We start from the raw sequence: 25,328 nt of genomic DNA on the forward strand, positions 1-25,328 counted from the left end.
TATCTAGAGCTGTATTGTAATGAAAGTATCTAGAGCTGTATTTTAATGAAAGTATCTAGAGCTGTATTGTAATGAAAGTATCTAGAGCTGTATTGTAATGAAAGTATCTAGAGCTGTATTTTAATGAAAGTATCTAGAGCTGTATTGTAATGAAATATCTAGAGCTGTATTTAAATGAAATACCTAGAGCTGTATTTTAATGAAATACCTAGAGCTGTTTTTTAATGAAATATCTAGAGCTGTATTTTAATGAAATATCAAGAGCTGTATTTTAATGAAATATCTAGAGCTGTATTTTAATGAAATACCTAGAGCTGTATTTTAATGAAATACCTAGAGCTGTATTTTAATGAAATATCTAGAGCTGTATTTCAATGAAATATCTAGAGCTGTATTTTAATGAAATATCTAGAGCTGTATTTCAATGAAATATCAAGAGCTGTATTTTAATGAAATATCTAGAGCTGTATTGTAATGAAAGTATCTAGAGCTGTATTTTAATGAAAGTATCTAGAGCTGTATTTTAATGAAAGTATCTAGAGCTGTATTTTAATGAAATATCTAGAGCTAATGAAATATCTAGAGCTGTATTTTACTGAAATATCTAGAGCTGTATTTTAATGAAATATCTAGAGCTAATGAAATATCTAGAGCTGTATTTTACTGAATTATCAAGAGCTGTATTTTAATGAAATATCAAGAGCTGTATTTTAATGAAATACCTAGAGCTGTATTGTAATGAAAGTATCTAGAGCTGTATTTTTATAAAATACCTAGGACTGTATTTTAATTAAATATCAAGAGCTGTATTTTAATGAAAGTATCTAGAGCTGTATTGTAATGAAAGTATCTAGAGCTGTATTTTAATGAAAGTATCTAGAGCTGTATTGTAATGAAAGTATCTAGAGCTGTATTGTAATGAAAGTATCTAGAGCTGTATTTTAATCACCGTTGTGTAGGTCAGCCTTGACTATATTAAACTATCGGATTAAACTGAAGATGAGTTCGACACCGATCTATATTATGTTAAATTTATTAGATTTTTATTGGTTCATTGGATACCAATATTTGATTGACAGTCGCCGAGTTTCATAGTCCTTAGTGACGTTCTCTCTGTCATATCTTTAAATTTATTTCGTTTGATTTCTGACTGATCTTCTAATGGAATTCACAGTGATTCAAATTTTCTGAAAAATCTGGTGTCTTTCGTTTTCATTTTGGGATTTCGCTGTGATTCCAGTAGCCTATGTCTTCAATCTGATTGTTCAGGGTATATTTTACCCAGAGTGTCATTGTGTCGTTGGAATTAAAGTTCATGAAATTGTCCAGTAGAATGTGAATTCAGATATTATTTCTGCCGAATGCTGTGATTTCTGTAATTACAAAACAAAATGGACGTCATTGATATCGATGGTCTGAGAAAAAGGTATCAGTATACTTGTTCTCTTCTGTATTAACTATCTAATGATCTGATATCATTTACAATATACAGGATGATTATAAGCTATGTGGACGCTTCTTTAAGGATGCGGTGTTAATAAACCCAAATCGCACAATTAACATCGTTTAAACTGGGCATTGTCCCGAGGTCATGTTTTTTCTTAATGCACGATGCGTGGATGGCAACTGGTTTTATTTTATATCCCACATGTTTAAAAGACTGTATTCTTTTAATTTTAATTTTCAGAGCTCAAAGAACAAAAACCAAGATACAAAGCGAGATTCTGTTCGGTAAAGTTCGACATAGCGAAGTGAACCATTTGACAGTGACCAGAATTGTGGGTAGCCATGTCGAATGTCAGAAACGTGTGCAGACGTACCGCGCAGATCTGACATTAACTCTAAATAATATCAAACGACAACAATGTCAGCTGCGACGTACCATGGTACACTACTCTAGGAAATTACGTCATAACAGAAAAGAGCGCGAAGAACGAGAACGGAAGGCAAAATTGGAAGCAGAAATGAAAAGTTTGAAATTACCCCCAATTGTTGAAGAAGTAGAACAGAACGCAGACGATCGACAGTCTGATAGTGGATCTGAATTTGATACAAATTTCCAAGAAAATGAGGAAAATGTTGACAAGGGTGACGTTGCAGACAAACACGATGTTGAGCAAACGTCAGAAACCGTTATTCCGACTATAGCAGTCGAGGTCGAAGGTGAATCGAACGAGGAAATCAACAAAGATGGAAAGGACACGGAGCCGACTGTCGAACTACAAGAAACAAATCCCATGGACATCCTGACTAAAAACCTTCAGGAAAGCTGCAATGATCCACCAAAGGTACCGGAAGTGTCGACCGATCCAAATGATTTCAATATTGAAATGTACTCAAAGAAAAAACGGAAGCGACAAAAGCAGACCGTGAATTATTCAGATTTGATAAAGCTTCGACATTCGACGAGCAAAAAGAAATTATTTTCCCTAGTGGACAAACTTTCTAAAGTACATGGACACCAGAAAGTTGAAAGAGCTTCGCAGAATCAACTGCAACCTGGGAGCAAAGAACACGAACCAGAGCGTAAGACGTCGATCTTTTATCCGATAAATTACGGATATGACGTCCCAGATGAACCGGAACCCGAGGTCGAGCCACCTAAAATACCACTCTATGAAGATACATGTACCTCCTTAGAAAAGGTGCCAGATTTACCATACAACAACCTCTTTTCAGCAGCAGACAACAAATTTTGGCGTGAATTACACCAGACAAGAAGAGCCAATGAACGTTCGACTCCAACTAACGGGAATGAGATCGAGTCAAAACAGGAAACTAAAACTGAACGACGCAGACGTAGAGCGTCTGATTTACCTCTTCTGGTTGCAGATTACTCCGACATGAAAAATAGGGCACTGAAAACCGATTCTGAACATCATTGCAAATCTAGGGAGAGGGTGTATCATTCCGCCAAGTCTAGATATCGTCAACCACGACTGCTGCCACCTATATCAAGCCCAATGAAATTTTGAAGAAATAGCCTTTAATCACCTTAACTTATACTCAGCCGAGCTGCTATTCTACTGACAATATCTATTGTATCAACATATCTATACACATTGTGAAATTAAACCATTGAATGGATCCTAATCAATAAAAAGACAGATTCACCAGCGATTTAACTAATCGTCCTTAGTCTCAGAAACAGCTAAGCTCACTAGTAATAGTGTTCACAGTTCAAATTCATGTGTGTATAGAATTATCCGCATTTGAAAGTAAAATGACGACTCGCCTTTTCTTGAGACTCCACCATATTGAAAAGACATAGATAGAATTAGAAAATGAACATTCTAGTTTGAGGTATATTTGAAGGCTATTTTCGTACAGTTCTGGTACCTCTGAAGACGGTGAATATGTTCAACCCCCGAAAATGGCGAACCATAGCCGTTAATGAAAAATCTAGGTCGGATTTACTGAAAATTAATATAGAAAACAGCAATATCAATTTTGATTTGTGGTACACAAGACCCACGTTAGCACCACCAGCGCAATGTTGTTCTGATGTTTGACCAAATCTTACGTCAGGTCAGTAACCGGAATCGCAGACGTTGGATTCGAAGTCGTAATGATGCAAATTGAGGCTTTGCACTGATACACACGCTTAGAAAGGGAATGTCGATGAAAAGGTTAAGATAAATTCACATATAAAATTGCATAATACAGGGTTTCTATTCACAAATAAAGTTCGTATCCACTTTGTGACTTAGTGTAAATTCGTGTTAGCTGTAGGTCCTAGGTCTATTCGGTATATAACGTTATATATTAGAAGAAGTACTGTACAGATATTTCGACAGATCTCTAAGCCTGCTGAATCATATCAGAAAGATGTATGGTGAGTCTAATACTTTTACGGTCGAGGTTTTAAGTTTTTATTATTTTGACATGGGGTTGACCTGCTAAATATTTACGCTTGTATACATGAACCGGTTATTTTGACAATGACAATAACTTCTTGTAGATGTCTTGTTGAGAATATCATCACATTAACTCCTTGTAACAAATCTTTAAGTTAAATAACATTCACAAGTTGAAAACATAAAAGAACCTAATTTTATTTTTACCCCCCGGAGCACTTTGTCTCTGCATAACATTATAATACCGACATAATAACGATAACTTAACGGCTTATAATTATCTTATCGATGTATTCGCTTGATTTAAGTTTACCTCCGGCTGCCATATTGGATCAGTTCAGTCGGATTTTCGGTTTATTTTTCACACATAAAATATCTCTTATATTTTTACAAAATTTAAGTTCCAAGCCTACTAGACCAGAAATGACAACAAAAAACTGTTTTTATCTTCAGCCAAATTAATTCATAAAAATAAACCTACTTCGGATATTCGAGTGTTAATCGAATCCTACAGGCTAAAAATAGGACTGGTATTGTTAGAATGTGTTTGTGTCGATAAAAAATATATACATGGCCACACAGTGTGCCTTTGGAATTTCCCTTTACAAAGGACAATAGCCAGTCAATATTTGGGTGAAATTTCTGGCAGGGAAGTGTGGTTTTATCCAATGTTAACTTGTCAACTGATCATCTCATCAAATTATTATATTTTTCGAGTAAAAGTCAAATTGAGACTCAAATTTAAAAAAAGAATTGGCAAATTTTGATTTACAGGACAGTACACTTGTTACAGCCGAGTTAATTCTCGTAATGACTAATGACGTACAGTTTCGATGGTATGGTATTTTGAAACGCGATCAACTCAGGTGTAAAATAAAGAAAAGTTTGATTGTTTTTGATTAGTTTAATATTTGAATAGTACCTGACTGGTTGTACAGGTGAGACCTCAATAATTACAGGTAAATACATCTTTATTTGTTCTTTTATCGGCTATCGAGTGCTTGGTTGGTGACATGTTAACAGAAGAAGCTGATATCGCAAACTAGGTAGTTCTCGGTAGATGACAAGTTAACGTCCACTTCCAACAGATGATGATATCGCAAACTAGGTAGTTGTTGCTAGATGATGAGTTAACGTCCGCTTCCAGCTAACTGATATCACAGACTAGGTAGTTGTTGGAAGATGCCAAATTAACGTCCGCTTCCAGCTAACTGATATCACAGACTAGGTAGTTGTTGGAAGATGCCAAATTAACGTCCGCTTCCAGCTAACTGATATCACAGACTAGGTAGTTGTTGGTAGATGACAAGTTAACGTTAACAGAAGAAGCTGATATCGCAAACTATGTAGTTCTCGGTGCGTTCGTTTCCAGGAGATGCTGATATCGGAAACTAAGTAGTTGTTGGTAGTCTAGGTAGCTGGTAGTAGGAACAAGATCAATTGGATTATTCGGCAGTTCTTTCTGCATTGTAAGATAAAGAAGTTTATAGTACAATCTCCGAGTCTGTAACAAGAAAGCACCTGCCATATATTATCATATTCTGATGTTCCTAATGCCGGTTGGATAGTTGTAATACCTACTATTCTACCAACTTGGTTCCTGTATATTCGAAATAGAACTGTAGGAAATTGGTAATTGGTTTCATTTTGTCATGTTTTTCGCTCGGTTTCATGATTTTACCCAAAATTTCTACAATTTATTATATCAGTCTTGAAGTCTTGCTATTTCATAATTTGTAGATCGTTGTAGTGATTTAAAGCAAGTATTTGCTGTGGACAATGAGGCAAAGGAAGTTCAAAGTGCTTCTATTAACACTGGTATCATTTTTGGTACTGATTTTAACCAGATTAGGTGAGTTACGTCCCTTAGTACCTTTTCAAGGATATTCGGTTTATTGTCCCATGACTAAAGAATAGAATCTATATATAACACGTCTTTGTAATTTATTGAAAAACGTGCGTGTGTCAGAATTACTTAGTTTAATGAATTATCACTATTATTTATATTTATTGGATTATAGAGGGATTCTAATGTACAGTTTTGAATTTTTTTTTCGGTCACCCAAAGAGGTAGTATACCTTTAGTGAAGACGCATATAAACTTTGTTGTACCGATTAAACTTCTCTTTTGCCAATTGAGCTTGTCTTTTAGAGAGTTCACATAGATGAATATGATATTTTGATGTTCTAATTCAACTAGGATTATTTTTTTTCAGAATCCCCAAAATCAAACGAAAGCCGAGATCTTCAGGTGGCACAAGTGAATGTTCCAGATCCAAAATTAGCACCGTTATTCCGTGTAATCAACGACAGAGAATTTGAGGTAAGACCTCTCTAGAGATTCAAAGTGGTTCTAAACTATGTTCGTGTGTATTATTTCTATGTCGGAGTAATTACAATCTAGACAAACAAGAGTTATTTCCCTTCACCTTGTAGAGGATGCTGTATAAAATACCACTAATTCTTGTAGCGGATAGTTTATATCATTATTTACAAAATTTGTTTATACCTGTAAATTCTATATGTTTTCAAAGCTCCATCTTTAATATCAAACAGTAGCCTTTGGCATAATGGACTCGATATCAGTAAGTCAGTAACTTATGAGTATTATAAGTTATAGGAACGGTGCTCTAAACCGGGTAGAGGGATTGTTAGAAATGAGCAATTCCGAGGCAAGATTCATTACCGGTCTGCATAACAGAATCAGTGGATCTTAAGACTTTTGATTGGTTAATATCATCCCTGGATTAGGATTAGCCAATCGTTTCGCCTACGTCGACTACGACTGATCCGATGATATACTTTGAATTTCCAGTACGCGTCACGTTACTATGGAGATTACAACAGTTATAACTACATAAAGAAAGAACAATTAAAATATTGAAATTCCAGATTCTTAGCCTTACTATAACAAGCCAGTATATTCTGAGAATTTTATTTATCTTTACAGGATGCGGAAGTGGAACAGCAGCGCCGTCTAGCGAGAATCGACAAAGTTTGTCAAGATGTGTCACGTGGTAATACAGAAAACATTTTAATGTACAAACCCAAAAATATGAGTTATTGCGTCATCCCTAAAAATGGCTGCACTTTTTGGATCCGGGTCATGAGGTACCTGAATAAGGACACTGAAAATAAAAAAATCTCGAGTCCCTTCGATATTTCACGGTTTGAGGCCCATGGCTGGCGTTACAATCAAACATTGTACAGACTTCAAAATACAAAACATAGGGACTTGATTTTCAAATCGACCCGGTTCCTCGTCAGTCGGGACCCTTATTCCAAACTACTATCCGGATATATGGATAAGTTATTTCTTCCCATGTATTGGACCTTCCAAGGGATTAATATGATTAAGAAGGTCCGGAAAAATCCCTCGGATCTGAGTTTAAAATGTGGACACGATTTAAGTTTTCAGGAATTTTTGGATTTTTTATTAACGGAAAAAGACGATCCGACAAAAATTGACGGTCATTTTCGGCCAACTCAATTCTACTGTAGTCCGTGTATTTTTAAACCTCATTTTGTCGCCAAGCAGGAAAGTTTCAAGAAAGACTCGGAGTATATTCTCGGCAAGTTCGGACTTTTGGACATAGTGAAATCCTACGACCACAAATCACATGTGAAAGACGAATTGCGGATTTTATTGACGGATTATCTGGGATGGGCAAATTCTAAAACAGTGAAAGAATGTTTAGGAAAGAAGGAATTTTTATTAAGAATCTGGAAAACTTTTGAAATAAATGGTTATCTCCCTTTAGGAAGTGAATCAATCATTGAAACCATGGAAACATCTAAACTGACAGCAAGCGTGTTTAAAACAGCGGTTTTCGACGCATTTACTAAAGGACAATCGAACCATAAAACAATGCGGGAACAGAGACGTCGTATGATGGCTGAAATGTATCGAAACGTTTCACGAACGACTTTGGAAAATATTTCTGAATTGTTTGAAGTTGATTTTAAACTGTTTGGATATGAATCGCAGCCGTCGGATATTTTCACTTGAAAATCTTTTATTTTTCCTATCTCTAGGTTTCTGTGTGTGTGACGTCATCAGAATGTGTGTCTGCTTTTAAATTGGAACAAGAAAACGTAAATTACTGCTACTGTCGACCAACTTTTAAAAAGCGCAGGCCGTGAAATTAGTATTTTTCTTACATCACAGTGGAAGGAACCAAGGGACCTATATGTAATCGTCTATACCAGCCTGCTTAGCGGACTTGTGGTTCAATCAGTGTTTGAGCAAGAAAATTAAAATTTGGAGGGTAGCGCGTATGGTAGCGGAACAGAACCACTTTTACGGAATTCATTCAGGTCCACAAATTAACTTGCTACTTGCTACATGTTGAGCTATTCCAGTGCTAACTTCCTACTTTCTACAGACTGAGTTATTCCTATTGCTACTTGCTACAGACTGAGCTAGTCCTATGCCACATATTAAACTGTAGTTTATGGACTATAGTTTTAAGTTGTTTGACAGTTGATAATATATTAAATGGTTTATATTTGTTGGATTTGTTATTTTAATTTTTACTGTACTATCATTATCCTTCCACTAAATGATAAATTTTAAGAGATAAAATGTTGCTAGCTATCGGAAAGGGGGTTGCTTTCAGATTTCAGATTCAGTCGCAAGTCAATCTAATTCCACCCCAGTCCCTCCCTCTTTCTGGGTGTGTTCAACAAACAAGGATATTAAAACATATTAAATGTGATTTATAGAAGATTAATCCAGATATCAATCTGAATTCGGTGTTGTCTCTATACTGAATATAATTTATAGGTTTATTTTGTAAAATCTATAATAATTATATACTTAGTGTAAATAACAACTAGTTCTAATGTCTTTTGGTTGATATATAGTCTCGCTTTATCGGCATTCTTTTAGCAACTGTTTTAATGTCGGCTTATTCAAGTCGGTCCAGGCGAGTTTTGGACTAATAGAAAATATCTTCGAGTAAGATCATTCCCCAAGAATCCTCCAAGACCTCAATTTTTTCTCATTTGAGCCCTCTTACTCTGGCCTCATGAATGACCTAGAGAGACTTTTATATCTGCTACACCCTGAAGAACGTTAAGAGACAGTTTGGGTCAGACTGTGTGAGACTATTTATAATAATGATAATGTTTTTAAGTCAAGAGAAGAATTATGGACTCGAGGCATATCTACTATTTCAACAGTTTTATCAATACCTAGTTCAGGTTTATACAAATTGTAGTATAAAAACTTCTAGTTGATACAAATGATATACCTTTGGCAAAATTTTCCGCTGTGTTAATTTGTCGCCTTAGAGGCATGACTTATTACCTTTACAGAGCACTTGATGTATCTGTGCAACTGGGTTTGCCAGCTTGGCTTCCCTTTTCGAAGAGCCCTCATAATAATAATTTGATGTTTAAGTTTATCAATTAGGCATCCCAAAAACTCTATAGAGTTCACAGACATGTTTATTTGACATTTGGGTTTGCTAACCCGGCATATCATTTGGAGTAACCCTTCCCTCCTTTCTTACACGTCCTGTACCTGTGCTTTCGTAATATTGTTTTCAATGTAATGTTAAACCACTCTTCCTACCCTACACGACTACAGTTTATTTACTGTATGTTTATATTATCACGCTTAACACCCGGTTATTCATATATTTCGAACAACTCAAACCACGACTTTAAGAATACACTCCTACAATAGGTATACCATAACAAATCAACGTATTTGTATGTTTATTATTGGGCTCAAAACTGACCGTTAACTATCCCCTCACATACACCTCTATTGTCTCTATTGTAAGTTAAACATGAAATGGACACAGCTATGACACGGGTCCTTCAAGATGGCTAGAGAACTGTAAACCCTGTTATAGTTTGAACGAGTCAAATTATCCATTAACAGTAAGTTTCTTGTTATGTTTTTAATTTCTGAAATTTTGCTTTATAAAATTTATGATGTATATTGTCTGTTTGGATTTGTTTAATTTACGATCGACAGCACAGGCGACCTTAAGATAATATACATATTGTAACATTATTTTGCCAATACAAGATCCGTATACATCGGTATAGTTGTTATTGTGACAATCTGCTAGCTAGTTGGATTTAATAGTTTGGTATGATCCTGTATGGTCAGAGTGGGACCAAAGTATCGTGTCTATATAACGACAGTTATCAGTAGTCAGAATGGGACTAGAACATACCAAACTATCGTGTCCATTTAACTAGCATGGTACAAGGACAGTTATCTGTGGTCAGAATGGGACTAGAGTATACCAAACTATCTTGCCCAACAAGCTAACTGATATCACAGACTAGGTAGTTGTTGGTGGATGACAAGTTAACGTTCTCTTCCAGCTAACTGATATCACACACTAGGTAGTTGTTGGTGGATGACAAGTTAACGTTCTCTTCCAGCTAACTGATATCACAAACTAGGTAGTTGTTGGTGGATGACAAGTTAACGTTCTCTTCCAGCTAACTGATATTACAGACTAGGTAGTTGTTGGTGGATGACAAGTTAACGTTCTCTTCCAGCTAACTGATATCGCACACTAGGTAGTTGTTGATGGATGACAAGTTAACGTTCTCTTCCAGCTAACTGATATTACAGACTAGGTAGTTGTTGGTAGATGACAAGTTAACGTCTGCTGTCAGCCAAATGATATCAAAGACTCGGTAGTTGTTGGTAGAAGACAAGTTAACGTCTGCTGCCAGCCAAATGATATCACAGACTCGGTAGTTGTTAGTAGGCCTAGATGACGAGTTAACGTTCACTTCCAGCTAACTGATATCGCAGACTAGGTAGTTGTTGGTAGATGTCAAGTTAACGTTCACTTCCAGCTAACTGATATCGTAAACTAGGTAGTTGTTGGTGAAGTCGTAGTAGTTGGTAAACTATAGTTGGATCCGGATCAATTTGATGATCTGGTAGTTGAAAGGTTAGTATGATATCGATGTCTGTTTAACGCCTTTCTCTCATATCATGTTTGGTTTATCTATAAGTATCTTTAGTTGATTTATTTATAGGTCTTTCTGCTTGAAGTAATTAAAAAGTAGACTTTGGATCGAAATATTACTTTCGAGTCAATAAAAATGTCATTAGTTGATAATTACTTGTACAAGGCTTCTATAAAACAATAAATCATATGCATTACAATGATATTTCACAAACAGATCTCGAATATCTTGAAAGATCTAGTAAGGGTCGGTTTTACAGATTAAAGATTTACCAAGATCGATTAGACCTGCCGCACTTGCAAGTGTCAATTACATTTTATATGGTTTTAGTCAGCAGAATCTCTAAAGAGTTCTCAATCAAGAGAAGATTTGAGTGGGAGCGATCTGTAGCGTGCGCAGAGCGAGATGCCTCTCCGACCTACATCACTGAGAGGGGAAAACGGGGTTCTAATATAGACCTATCTACGAGATATTCTATAGGGAAAACAGTGAGGCTAATCGGGCTTCTGATTTTGTATTCTAAACCTCACTTTGCACTCCAGGACAACAACTATGTTCTTTTCCTTGCCAGTACTAATAGAGGTCCCAGTCATTGGATCCAATGCTGTCATAACGGAAAACTGGGGGTCTTCTTGAAACTACGAACATAAGATGACGACCAGATCCAAAATTTGCTGGGAAGTGGAACATCTGATGGCAACTGTGACTTTTCGGCCATCGATCTTCCAGAGCACCAAATTCTTTGATTGAACTGATTCTTCCAGGAACTCCCAGCAACTCGCAGATTCTGTCACGGTCGACCCGAGAACCACCGGAACACTTGCTTCAGTGACATGGTGTATGAAAGGGGGGGGGGGGGGGGGGGCAAGATTAAAAGATTATCAAGTAAATAAACATGATGAGATATCATGCTGTACAATAATCACGTTTCGTTTACAAGATAAATCTCTTATTTATGGTTCAATTTCAAATTTTTATGACATCATTTAGATAACACGGCTTATATACTGTTTTAAAATATAGAGTCACAAAGTAGGTGTCGTCAAAACACTTGGTCATCCGCCGACAATATACCCTGTAGTAACTCACAGAACAATTACATTGACGACTCGCCTCTTCAACACTCCGCTATAAAGTTTAACGGTTAAGGACTGAATGAACAAAAATTTTCCGTAAGCAGTATTCCTGATTATAGATCTTATCAACAAGACGAATGATTTCTGGTACCCCAGGTTCCAAGCAGAGGATAAAGTGCAAGATAAAAAGAAGAAAGTGATATTCCTCCAGCTCCAAATATGATGAACTATGGCTTTAAGACAGTGATTAGTTTAGAATATGCAGACTCTGTTTTTGTATTAGCACGATATATCTTAAAATGTATTGATGTGCTGGAAATCTTTGAGATAGTCTTCGCGATGAAATGACCCATTACCTCGATTGTACGATAGATTTATAAAATAGCTCACCTGCTAACGTAATTCAGTCATTAAATTAGGGTTTGGTTTTTAATTCGGTTGTCTTGAGAAAGGATTTAATACTAAAACTCTTAATGGCGAGATGGAACTTAATATGGTAAGATAATTCCAGTTCCATTTACAGTTAGTGAAGTCTTCATACATGTGTCTTGAACGTATATTATAACAAGTATGGAATGCCCGTTCCTCTATAACACTTGGAAAACTCACCGACTATGTTCGTCAACTCGGCATCCCTTTCAGTGAGTCCTTTTCCAATACTTATTGTTCGAAAGTTATATTTTTTGAATGGTATTTCAGTATGGGATTAGGCTTTTCAGGAACATCAACACACCTGGCAATAATAGCTACAATAGATCAATTTGGATTGAATACCAAGTACAATAGTGTCTACTTTTTAATTTCAGGAAAACGACTACGTCGACAAAATCATGCTGAAGTTTTTGAAAGAAAACAGTAAATTGGCGGGAAAAAATGAAAGAATAACCGTCTGGTCACAGTCTACAAATTACCCAGGAGCCCTCGGGATTCATAGTGAAAATAGTCGTGTAGCAGCTGCCAGGAACAGCACAGCCGATCAGTCTTTAAAGAACACTGTGTCTGCCATGGAATCTATTCATAAGAAAGAAATCAAGTCCATAGACTTTTCTAAAAGAAACGTTGAAGATTCTATGGTCGCCTACAGTCAGAAGATGAGGCGAATCTCTTCTGATAAATATTTCGACCGGATTAAAATCCAGAATGATCTAGAAAATTCTAAAAAATGGACAAATATGTCGAAACTTTACGAAGAGGCCATTAGAAACGCAACACCGGAAGTTAAATATACGTTGCCAATCGATCGAGGAAGGAGTGTCTCACTCTCTCAACCGAAAGTTCCGAAAGCGAATTCCAGGAAAATAAGTTCTCAGGAACAGACAAAACCTCAACTGATCGACGAATCGACAGGCGCGAAAGACAATAAACTTAGCAAACGATCTCGTAGAGCCGGAACAATAGATGCGCCTGAAATCATTGTGACCGACACGGAAAAATTACCTCCTATCACAGACAAATTACCTGCCCTTGAACACAAATTATCTCCCTCTAAAGATGAATTGTCTGCCCCTGAGGACAAGTTATCAGCCCCTGATGATAAACCGCAGAAAGACTTCACTGACAATGATACAAGCCGACATCATCAGATGGATAGAACTGAATCTCCAAGGACTGATAGCTGTGTAGTTATCGCCCCTTATCCAGATTTCGACAAACTCACAGAAGGTGAAAACATGGATGCCAAAACAGCAAAAAAGACAACCAAAAAGAAAAAAGGAAAAAAGACAGTCAAAAAGAAAACTCCAAGAATATCAATTACAGAAGAAAAACCTGACGACGCGGAATCTTGCCAAATACCTTCTCCGTCGAAAACCAAAACACAACAGCAACCAGTTGACGAAGGTGGTATAGAAAAAGCCTCTTCGTCAAGAAAAGTGTCCATGAGCAAGAAAACAAAGGATCAGAATATCGAATGCCATGACGTGTCACCAAGAGGCTTTAATCCTCACAGACGAAGAAGTTTGTCGATGCCGACCTCACCCAGGCCAAACGTGAAGCATAAATCATTGGTGGATTGCAACGGAAATGAGATAGTGCTCAAATCTGTTTTACGTCATCGCAAAACTAGTGACATCACATATTTAGTGCGCAAGTCTGTTCAGTTTCAACTTCCGGACATAGACAAACATGAGTTTGAGTCGTATACTGATGTAAAATGTGAACAATCGCCGAATACTGTGATAATAGTACGTGATTACTGAATCAGTTTGAATAAATTCATATCTTACTTATTACAAAACGTAGCCTAAATCTGACGGTGGGGCTCGAAAACAAGTCGTGGTTTCATCCATCCATTCTGGTGTTATTTGTGGAAAGATTTCTGTCTTAATGTTTGCATATGGCGAGGGTGGGGGATAAAGCTTTTACTTTCACCATTGGGGTGTCTAATTGGAACTTGATGCTAAATAGCTTGTCTGTTGTCTGCTGTCATATTTTCTATGAAAAATCGGAAGAAATGGGTATAACAATACTTTATTCGTTAAACTCAACATTATCTGCTCTGTCATTTAAAAATATCAGTCGCTTGGCTTTCTTGCCACCAGGCGTTCGAGCTTTAGGTTGCCCTAATTGTCTAGCATGGTTATCATATTGCTTGTTGGATAAACGGGGCGACTGCTTGAAGTTTAAGGTTATCTCCCCTGGATGAACTAACTCTACACCCAGCTTGTCTCGGAGTGAGCCAGTCGGTATGTGGAGATCAATGCTCCCCATTAGTCGAGCTGTGTCATGATTCAACATAGAGCTTCTGGACTGTAGTCGCACACTGGAAATGGTCTGGGTATTGGAGCCACTGTCGGACATTAGAGTCGGGCTAGTACTGCTGTCGCATTCTGGAATACTGTCTAAAAACGATCCATGGAGTTCCATTCTTTTCGCGCGATTTGGTCGTCTGATACGAGTTATGTGCCCGCGTCGTGGCGAATATTTATACACTTGTTTCTTAAAGTCGTCTGTTTTAATTGGCGGTAAAACGTTCGTTCGTAAATAGTCTGCTACCTTCGTTTTAGAAATAGTCTCGGTCATGGTAGCCTGATCGACGAATTTATTGGGTTTTCTGATTTTATACCCCACAATATCATGATCATCACTGGCGCTCGCCACGTTAATTTCCGGTATAACTTTATCACGCGGTGTCCTCGTGATATTACCCGGAAGTGAAAAACCAGGTGATACAGAACGATTTACGTCATCACCATCTAATGACCTTGTCTTCCTTCCGCTTATCTGTTTCAAGGTCACTGCCGGCTTCTTCTGTGAATATTTCGGAAGTGAGTGGCTTATTTTTGGAATGTGTTTGGCCTTGACTTGTAAAGCGTCCCCTAAATTAGCGTACTGACGTCGTTCACGAGCTTCGCGGAAGTGTTTCAACTTTTCAGAATACGCGAGCATTGAGTTCTGTCCGCCACGTGGGGATATTCGAGACAGGTTGATATTGAAGCCTTTACTAGGGGCAGACATGTTGGATTTCGATACAGTACTACTTCCGGTTTGAGTGTTTACTGCTGCCATCACCTCCATCTTAAAATTGTTGATCTTGTGAAAGAAGTTTGCAATTTAATCTTCATTTCCATGGTCTGAAAATATAAAAGAATACGAAATTAATATGATAATTATGCACTCTATAAGATATAGGGAATACAGAGGCTGTCCTTGTATCGGTACCATTTACAAACCTAAGTCTTATTTGTATCATTCCAATTTTCCGCCAAATGTTTGAGGTTCTTGTAATAATAGAAAGTTGTTTATGAACCTAATGACATTACGTCATAAAACGCTAAGTTTTAGTGGAATTTAAAAAAAAAGTCTTTACAATCCCTTTAAATCGTGGTTAACATGCCTGTGGGTGGATCCAAGAACCTGTTTGTGTCCAAACTTGACGTCTGCAGTAAATCAGGAGAGAGATTAAAGGGAGGTAATCCAATAATCAATATATGTCAATACTGTAATATCGTAATATCTCAAGCCTATTGTTTATTAACACTGATCAATCACTGATTATCGATTTGATCAGTTTTAAACTTACTTTAAATTTCAATATGTACGATACAGTAGGCTATATATTATACAGTGTGTACAGAACCCGATTGTCTTCATGCCATTATTTTAAACCACGTTACTTGATTTTTACAAGAAAGAGTTCAAGTGGGTAGACCTTTTATAGAAAATTATCTCATTCAATTATTCATTTGTTATAGAGAATGATCTCATTCAAAAATCACTGGCTTACTGCAGAAGTTGAAAAAAATAGTAGTGCATTACGGGGTCGTGAAGTAATTAAACCTAGTACTAAAAAAATGAATCAGCAGTACAAAAATCGAAGTGTTTGTACTTTCATGTAGTAAAACAATGTCAATTCCTCGGGGAACAATAAGATTACAGAAACAATGATGAAAAAGTTTCAATATTTAATGGCGATAATTTGAAGACAATATCCAGCCTAATTCTAATAGGTTTTTTTTACACTTGTTATGTTTGTTTCCAAGTTTCTGATATCAATTTTTGATTGTTTTTGAAACGTTTTAATATTATTTATAATAACATTTCACTACGTCATAAGAACTAAATAACTTGACAATGTTTGATTGTTTAGGCCTTGCAAAACCATTTCTTAACAAAATAGAAACGATATTTAATCTTTGTATATGTACAGACTTTTATTTGCACCATTCCAATTTTACATCTATGATTCCTGTCATTTCAGAAATAATATTTCACGATATTAAGACATAAACTATTAAAAACTGAATAATATTGTCTAAGCACAGTTACCATTTAATAGACTCAATACGGTCGGTCCGTTTGGAATTCTAAGAGGTATAGTATCGCTTTAAAGAGTTGGGATTTGATGTGAGGTTTCTATACAGTGTGTTTGTTCTATGTTTTCTATTAAAGGTGCTCTCACACCATAACAATCACCAGATATGTATGGTTACGAAAAAGTATAGCAGTCATCGTTTCGAACACTGAGGCCACTTTCATTATTCACAACCATACGCAACTGTTGATCGGTTGGGAGTGAAAGTCCCTTTAATAAAGATATCACCCTACTGATTACAGTGAATTATTAATATCGTCTCTTACTAGTTTCTGCTGATACCATCTTATTCTACAGTGATATTTCCTTACAAACTCGGTACAATCTGATCTGGTATTCAACAAAACTCGGTGAACTTTATAAAAACAGAGATTCCCTTGGAAGATAAGTAAGCATACCAGATTAAACCTATAAATAATTGATGGTTAAATTGACATTTATATTTGATGTTTTGTTAAAGATTTAAAAATATGCAGTTGATTGGTTGCTTTGCCTTTGCCTTCGTAATAGAACTGTTTAGACAAATAGAATTATATTTTGTAATTAAAATAGAACTATTTTGTAAGTCAAAAAAGAACTATTTTGTAATTGAAATAGAACTATTTTGTAAGTCAAAAAGAACTATTTCGTAAGTTAAATAGAACTAATTTGTAAGTCAAATAGAATCATTTTGTAAGTCAAATAGAATCATTTTTTTAATTCAAATAGAACTAATTTGTAAGTCAAAAGAACTATTTTGTCATTCAAATAGAACCAACATGTAATTCAAATAAAAACTATTTTGTATCAAATAGAACTATTTTGTAATTCAAATAAAAAATATTTTGTAAGTCAAATAGAACCAACGTGTAATTCAAATAGAACCATCTTGTAATTCAAATAAAAACTATTTTGTAATTCAAATAGAACTTTAATTTATAGATATTTTAAAGAAAAGGGGAGGGGGGGGATATTTTTAACGGTAATAATGTGTAGGTGAAGCAACTTCTCAAAGTTATTAACGTAAGCAAACTTTTACTAATATCCTAATCACCATATCAAATTTCTAAAAGGTCTGTACGTCAAGTGAGATCTGGTGAAATGAATAAGGGGTATCCTAACAACGACATGATTAGTCTTAACCCTGGGTCTTGATTAACCAACAATTACATACTTCATAAACCACGCCCATATTTACATTTCAATGGTGATTTGTGGACTACCATTGATATGATTGAAATAAATTGAGTTTTGCGCCTGCTTTGGCAAATGAGGGTGGACAAAGTCATACAGTGTTCAATGCCGGAATTTTGCCAAAGTAGACATTGTTAGAGCTCTATCAGCGGGTTAAATATATTTCTAAAATACCAAGCTTATACAGATAGCTGAAATTGAGCTCTATCAGCTGCAAATATTCAGATGACAATACAGATAGCTGAAATTGAGCTCTATCGGCTGCAAATATTCAGATGACAATGTAGATAGCTGAAATTGAGCTTTATCAGCTGCAAATATTCAGATGGCTATACAGATAGCTGAAATTGAGCTCTATCAGCTGCAAATATTCAGATGGCTATACAGATAATTGAAATTAAGCTCTATCAGCTGCAAATATTCAAATGACTATACAGATAGCTGAAATTGAGCTCTATCAGCTGCAAATATTCAGATGACTATACAGATAGCTGAAATTGAGCTCTATCAGCAGGTAGAGTAAATATTTAGATGACTATACAGATAGCTGAAATTGGGCTCTATCTATTGAATGTGAAATCTCAAGATTTTAAACTAGATTTGAGATTAGCGGATTAATGTATTATCGGATTATCTAGTAAAATACCTAACATAATCTCAAAACACGAAATCTTTTATAAAATGAATGAATGAATGAATGAATGAATGAATGAATGAATGAATGAATGAATGAATGAACTAATGGACGAAACGAACGATCCAACGAACAAATAACCGAACGAATAAACGAACAAATGAATGAATGAAATATTACCTCGCCACAAATCAGGAGTAGTCTTCAAGGAAATTGCAGAAAGTTTCAATCCAGATCAGACGTTAACTTGTATTCTTATTCTTGTACGATCCAGAGACAATATAGGTATTGTTATACCTTGCTATTGACGTGTAATTCTTTTTAAAACACAATAATGTCATTCAGTAGACCTGTAATACGTGCAGTTTTCCGCTCTATTGTCCTGCACCAATCGACGATACTATATTACTCTAGAATTGAAAGTTGAAATAAAATGAGATTTCACTGTGGTAGCCTAAATGTCACAAGGAGTAAACAGACATGAACCTAGCCACGATTCAATTAAAGTTCAAAATTGAAAAATCAGTGCGGTAGAAACGACATGAATCCTAAAGAAATCCCGGGGTCATTCAAGTAAAGAAAATCAATGAATTTTCACTTAAGTTTTTGTTGTATACTGGTCTCGAATATGTTTGAACCACTTGCGCTTACAGAACGGCACTCTTCATTAATAGTCCAATTAGCTTTGAGAAAGAAGGTTCATCACAAAATCTAAATATCCAACAACAACAACAAATGTAGTTTTACATCTTATAGTAACAGTCCAGCACCGATACAATCTTTGAAAAAATCCGTTTGAATTCACTAGAAATTAGACTGTAAAATTGTCCAAGCTTGAACTTCGGGTATTGAGAGAGTAATGGATTCAATCAATCCCTGTTACGTTCTCTGTCGCACGATTTAAATAAAAGCACAGCTTAGAAATCACACAGAGACCCACCACGATACTACAAGTAAACAAACGACAATATAAGATATTTTTTACCTCTTGTATCGATTAGGGCGGTCTTTACGTTAAGCCCTATAGAAGCCGGTTAATATGGTTCATGTCAAGTTTGATATAACATTAGAGTAAGTTATTAGCGGGCATTATCAACCCGGGCTATATCAGACAGGGCATTATAAAAGAAGTTATTCTATTATTCTCTAATCTCTTGATATACACGAGGCTTTATGTTTAGGCCTATAAATTGATTTTGATCGACATCCAGAGATTTAGTTAAAGGGACCGAAGAAAGTGATTTGATTTTGCAACTGAAATCAAGTCAAGACAGATTAATTTGTTTTTAAAATTCGGAGACTCTGGGCAAGGATCATTTGCTTTTTAATGGAAATCTGCCATTTTATAATGACTCTAAATAGAATCGTAGGCTGTACACTATATAGTTTAATGTCTAATTCTATGATTTAGTCGGCCTTAGGACTTTGACTTGAGGACTACGGTTTGGATCGATTTCATTTTCAAAACGTCATAAGATTAAGAGTGTTGAAAACTTGACACCCCTTTCGGAAATTCTGCCAAATCATTTCCATTGCCTAGGATGTAAAAATTCATATAGGCTATGTATTAAGTAAGTATTATAGGTTAATAAGTCAATTTTAATTTTATTATTCAAAATTATATGGCTCACAAAGAAAAAAATGTTATTTCATAAAAATATCAGACTGGCTACATTCTTTTGAATAAAATATTTTCCACCAGCCATAATTCCTCACTAACAAGCCCTTTACATTTACACAATTCTAAAACCACTTATATAAGCAAATTAATATTTTGAGAGTTTTACGGGTAAAGGGAGAAAACTCCAGTTTACAGTCTGGCTGACAACCTACTAACAAATGTTTTGATTAGTTTAAAGTCTGACTGTTCAACCAATCAAAACCTTTCTTACTCCATAGAGGTCAAAGGTTACAAGTATGGCGCCAAATAAGATGTGATCAAGAAGCGGTAATTCGCCACATTTCTTTTATGTCTACAAGTAAATAAATAATCGATTGTTTTTGTTACAGATTGTATGATTGGTAAGTTCGCTTGTCGCCCATTATCGATAGTATTTTAACTCTGTTAACGCCCATGTCCATGTTTTTTTTGTTATGTTTGATGCCAAGTCAAGTGATGAAGCATTCCGTTACTTTGCCAAATTTTACAGTTACAACTTTCACTGAACTCTTCTTACTTACTCCTTAGTCTTACTAATAGAAATTTTTAGATAAATACCTTGATACATGAATTTTGTCAGTAAGTATTATACTATGCAAGTGCCAATGGCAGAAACTTAGAAATCCCTTCACTTCACCCCCTGTAAAAATGGGATCAAAGTAAGCCAAAAATCAATTTTTTTTTCTAGGATTGTTTTATTTTTGTAAAGTTTAAGAATAATATAATTTATTACCATGGCAACTGATATAACAACGAAGAAAAGGAGATGGCAGTCAACAGAAGGAGGGAAAAGAAGGTACAAATTCTTAATCATACTTAATGTTAGCCAACCCATCATTCTAATTCAGGAAAATAAACAAAGGCCTGTCATGTGTCCTACAGGCTGTTCATTTAAAGCGGTTGTGAAAAGAAAATCTGTTTTATGCATTGCAACCATATATAAGCCTACACATAAAATTAAAATATCTCTTTTAATGGTTATGATTTTTATATTTAGTCGATTTGGTGATGAAAATTCTCCCAGGAAAAGAAGAAGAGTGAAAACAGTAGAATCTCCAAATTCTTCCCCTTCCAAAAGTCCATTCGTTACAGACTCAGACGAAGCCCCGACTTTTAGAACAAAATCATTCTACAGGTCAAAAGGTCAGACTAAATTTGCTTCAATGCCTGGTGTTGCTAATGAGACTTTGTCCACATCACCAAGGAAGAAATTAACGCCACGACGTAGAGCTAGTAGTAGGCTGAAGTCTGTGGCCAGGTCTGGAAGTGAAACAGAAAGTTCTAGCAGCGTATGTGAATTACCTTACCCCATGTCTGTGGTTCGTAAGGGAAAATTGAAAAGTATGACAAGCGCAGATAGTGACTCAGAAACAAATATCGAGAAAGTTTTACGGATACGCAACAGTCAGAATGAAAATGTTAAAAAATCGGAAGAGTACGACTTTCCAAGCGTCAAACCAGTGCAAAAAAAAGTTGAACTGAAAATGACTAGAGGTGGAATATCCCAAAATAATGTTTCAAAAACAATTTCTCCTGCGAATAAAAATGTAGAAAATAAAACGTATACACCTCCACTGAAGAAAAATTCAGTAAAGAAACTTTTGAAAGCAAAATGTCCGTCCTCGGCACCTAAAAATCTTGGTCGTGTGATCGTTCATAAAGGATTTGATTTGAAATTTGTTCCTAGGAGAATCAGTGATGAGTTCGCAGACAAGAAGAAGAAAACCCCAAACTCTGATAAATTAGAATTCATGAAACAAAGACTAGAAGCCAGATTAAAATCTAAAAAAACTGACAATTCTCCAAAAAGTGCTAAAAAGACAATAGTTAAAGATTCTGAAATTTCAAAAGATTTGAACTTACAACTCCCAGAATTCCAAGATTCGGCAATTGTAATAAATGAATCTTGTGAAGCCTCCCTACCCTCACCAAGTGAACTTACGGCTAAAACGCCTATTCCTACTAAAGAGAGTATATCTTTATCCGGTTCGCAAGATTTATATTCCAATGCCATGTCAGAAACCTCGGAAACAAATTCATACGCATCTGGCCCATCACAAAGAAGCACTAGAACTAGTCCACGTAAGAAATTAGTACCTGCTAGTCCAGCACGAAACAGTTCTCACTTTGAAAATGTAGACTACTTCAGTGGTCCAAGTCAAAGAAGTCCTGTGAAACAAAATAAAACTGCAGAATATCTTAGTAGCCCTTCACATAGAAGCCCAAGACGGCTGCGAGATCCTGAAGGAATAAGCAGCCCAATTTATAATGTTGAAAGCCCATCTCGGAGAAGCTTAAGAATTGAAAATATGTCCAGTCCATCTAGAAATGTTACAGAAGTATGTAATAGCCCGAAACCTGCATCAAAAAGGGTTTTAGAGTTACAATATTCAAGTCCATCCAAGAAAGGATCAAGCCCTAAGATGCCATCAAGTTCAAATAAAAGCCCTGTGAAAGCAAGCCCTGTGAATTCAAGCCCAGTGAAAGCGAGCCCAGTAAAGTCTAACCCAGTAAAGAAGAATGATAAACCGTTGTTTTCTATTTTTAATACTACACCATATCAAAGGAAATCTTTGAGGAATTTGGCTCAAAAAAGGTAAGACACACTTGCTATATCATAAAATTTATGTAAAAAAGAAGCAGATATTTTATATAAGAATTAAACTATCGGTCACAAGCAACCTTTCTACCAGCAGGTCATTATAATGTTAATATATTTTCAGCTCATCTATTGCAAGTGTTTCACCAAGATCCAGCCCGAAAGTTTCACCCAATATGAAGAAATTTCTAAAAGATAAAAATATAGGAGTTGAACAGATGATGTTGGTAAGATTTTTTTATCAGGGCTTTTCAAGTACCTAGACAGATATATTTGCTAATCATGACCACGAGCAGTCGACTTTATTTTTTTTTATTAATATATAGTATTAAATTAAATTGATAACAGACTAGACTTATATTATGTTGATTATTTAATAAGGTCATTTTCCATTTAATTATCGACTATTGATATGATGTTGCAGGATGCTGGTCAGAAGAAGTTTGGCGCTACCGTCTGTGATGTTTGTGGAATGGTGTATACGCATGCTGACCCTATAGATGAAACAACTCATGCTAAGTTTCATGCCAATTTACTAAATACCCTCAAATTCCCTGTAAGTATATCTATTTTAAACTTCTGATTTCATCACCTTTATGTAGAGTCTCTTCAACTTGTGTTCTACACTTCATGATAAAATAGAAATTCTGTAAACAGCTCCTGTGTTCATTTGTGTAAGAAATAGTAGAAGCCCATCTTGTCCAAACCAGACACAGTACGTATGAGTGTTGTATATTTGTAGCTTGATATTTTGATATTTATCATACAACAGGGTTGGAAGAAAGAACGTATTGTTGAAGAGTTTATAGAAGATGGCAGTAAAATAGTAATGGTTTTAAATGATGACCCTAAATACGCTACTAGAAAGGTTCGTTTAGTATATTTATCATAAATCAGAAATAAACCTGCTTTGGCCTGTCAAAGCTTGTCACATGACAAAACAGTTTTGGTGGTGTCAGAATTTTGACCAATGTTTGTTGTGTTTATTTTAGATTAGTGAGATTAATAAGATAATGGGACAGGAACTGGGATTTCCTGATATTAATTTATCTTTTACCTCAAATTATAAGGTATGTATCATTTAATATCTCTTGATTTAATATCTCTTGATTTAATATCTCAGGTTTTCTTCTGTCAGTGATGCCAGGATGGTGAGCCACCAATGGAAAAAAATCTCTACTTTCAGAAAGGGAGAATAAACCTATTGTGTTTCAGAGTGCTCATGTAAAACATTTGGTATGAAAACATAATAGGGAATTGCTACTGTCTTTGCAAAATTTCCCTCATTAGCTCAATCAGGAGCAGAATAGTATGACTATAGCCTCAACTAATTTGGAAGTTAATATCTTCCAACTTTGTATTGTTGTTACAGGGTTTTCTGTATATATCAGAAGATAAGAATATAGAAGGATGCTGTATTGCGGAGAGTATACAAGAGGTTGGTTTATATTGTATTTCTGTATTGTAAGATATTCTTACAGTGAATGGTACTTTGTTATCAGAGCAGCAAGAGCCAAAAAGAACCCAGGCATTCTGGTACAGGATTGCAAAACTCTTATTTCAATTTGGCTGGGTAGGGTTTAGTACAATGGAGGTCATTTATTTCTAAAACATGATTTACATAATCAGAATTGCACAAGAATTGCTAATTTCATAAAAAAAAAAAAATTGGTATGCTTTCAGGGATACCGTGTAATAGCTGACCCTACCAGTAAATCTCCCAGTAAAAATAGTGAAACTCAACAGAGACCATGGTACTGTGATACAGAGCCAGAGAGAGCTAGTATTGGTATCAGTAAAATCTGGGTTTATAAACAATCGCGACAGAAAGGAATCGCCTCTCGATTGCTTGACACTATCAGGTGAATATTTTACTTTCTGTTGAATCTAATATTTTCAGTGTTGGGTGAGATCTTTATTGTTTTCCATTTAATCCATTGGAATTCATATTCTACAGAGGTTAACGCTCTGTAAACTATAGATGTCTTCATTAGCCCACATGGTGCAGAAAAGTAAGACGTAAAACTCCCCATTTATTTCATTTCATTTCTGTAAAATATATAAAATTTCACTGATATATACCTTGATAATACATGTAGATATATTTTCTATATTTCAGGACGTGTTTCCATTATGGTGGTGTTGTAGAAAGAAATGAATTAGCATTCTCCGACCCTACCCCCGATGGGAAGAAATTCGCTACTAAATATACAGGGGCACCATCCTTTCTGGTTTATAGATATATTCGATGATTTTGGCAAGTCATGTACAGATCGTAACTTCCATGTTGTAAAGTTTGATGAGAGGTGTTATCAAAGTGTGATGATGAGAATTGATGATGATGAGTATTGCCTGTTACTATTTGGGCTATACAAGACAGAAAAGTATAGGCCATGCAGTGTGCAATGTCCAAATGGCCTTCCTGTGAAGGTGGGGTGTTAAGCTTCTCTCCATTTAAAACAGACGTTTCCCTGAAACATTAGAGTTTTTACTCCTATAAGAAATAGTGCTATGTATAATCATATAATATATAATTGTATTTGTGTATAATTCAGTTTTAAATAT

The 25,328-nt window shown here is 35.6% G+C and overlaps 5 protein-coding genes across 5 annotated transcripts; 4 read left to right on the forward strand and 1 right to left on the reverse strand.

Moving 5' to 3' along the window:
• Positions 1-1,391: 1,391 nt before the first annotated feature.
• Positions 1,392-2,975, forward strand: LOTGIDRAFT_157834 (hypothetical protein; the record flags this gene model as incomplete). The annotated part of the gene is made up of 2 exons (XM_009050429.1): positions 1,392-1,426; positions 1,688-2,975. 2 exons carry the CDS (start codon positions 1,392-1,394, stop codon positions 2,973-2,975), a joined length of 1,323 nt encoding a protein of 440 aa, XP_009048677.1.
• Positions 2,976-6,882: 3,907 nt separating this feature from the next.
• LOTGIDRAFT_75769 (hypothetical protein) lies at positions 6,883-7,455 on the forward strand (the record flags this gene model as incomplete). The annotated part of the gene is made up of 1 exon (XM_009050430.1): positions 6,883-7,455. A coding segment is annotated over one exon (573 nt), but the record flags the coding sequence as incomplete, so codon positions are not given.
• A 4,910-nt stretch (positions 7,456-12,365) lies between these two features.
• LOTGIDRAFT_157836 (hypothetical protein) lies at positions 12,366-14,082 on the forward strand (the record flags this gene model as incomplete). The annotated part of the gene is made up of 2 exons (XM_009050431.1): positions 12,366-12,380; positions 12,691-14,082. The coding sequence occupies 2 exons, from the start codon at positions 12,366-12,368 to the stop codon at positions 14,080-14,082; spliced, it is 1,407 nt and encodes a 468-aa protein (XP_009048679.1).
• Positions 14,083-14,353: 271 nt separating this feature from the next.
• On the reverse strand, positions 14,354-15,340 carry LOTGIDRAFT_157837 (hypothetical protein; the record flags this gene model as incomplete). Its single annotated transcript, XM_009050432.1, has 1 exon — positions 14,354-15,340. One exon carries the CDS (start codon positions 15,338-15,340, stop codon positions 14,354-14,356), a length of 987 nt encoding a protein of 328 aa, XP_009048680.1.
• A 7,838-nt stretch (positions 15,341-23,178) lies between these two features.
• Positions 23,179-25,015, forward strand: LOTGIDRAFT_112462 (hypothetical protein; the record flags this gene model as incomplete). Its single annotated transcript, XM_009050433.1, has 6 exons — positions 23,179-23,319; positions 23,536-23,631; positions 23,756-23,833; positions 24,136-24,201; positions 24,447-24,625; positions 24,883-25,015. 6 exons carry the CDS (start codon positions 23,179-23,181, stop codon positions 25,013-25,015), a joined length of 693 nt encoding a protein of 230 aa, XP_009048681.1.
• Positions 25,016-25,328: the final 313 nt, after the last annotated feature.

This window comes from Lottia gigantea, assembly GCF_000327385.1.
Source record: "Lottia gigantea unplaced genomic scaffold LOTGIsca_15, whole genome shotgun sequence".
Taxonomy (NCBI): Eukaryota; Metazoa; Mollusca; class Gastropoda; family Lottiidae; genus Lottia; species Lottia gigantea.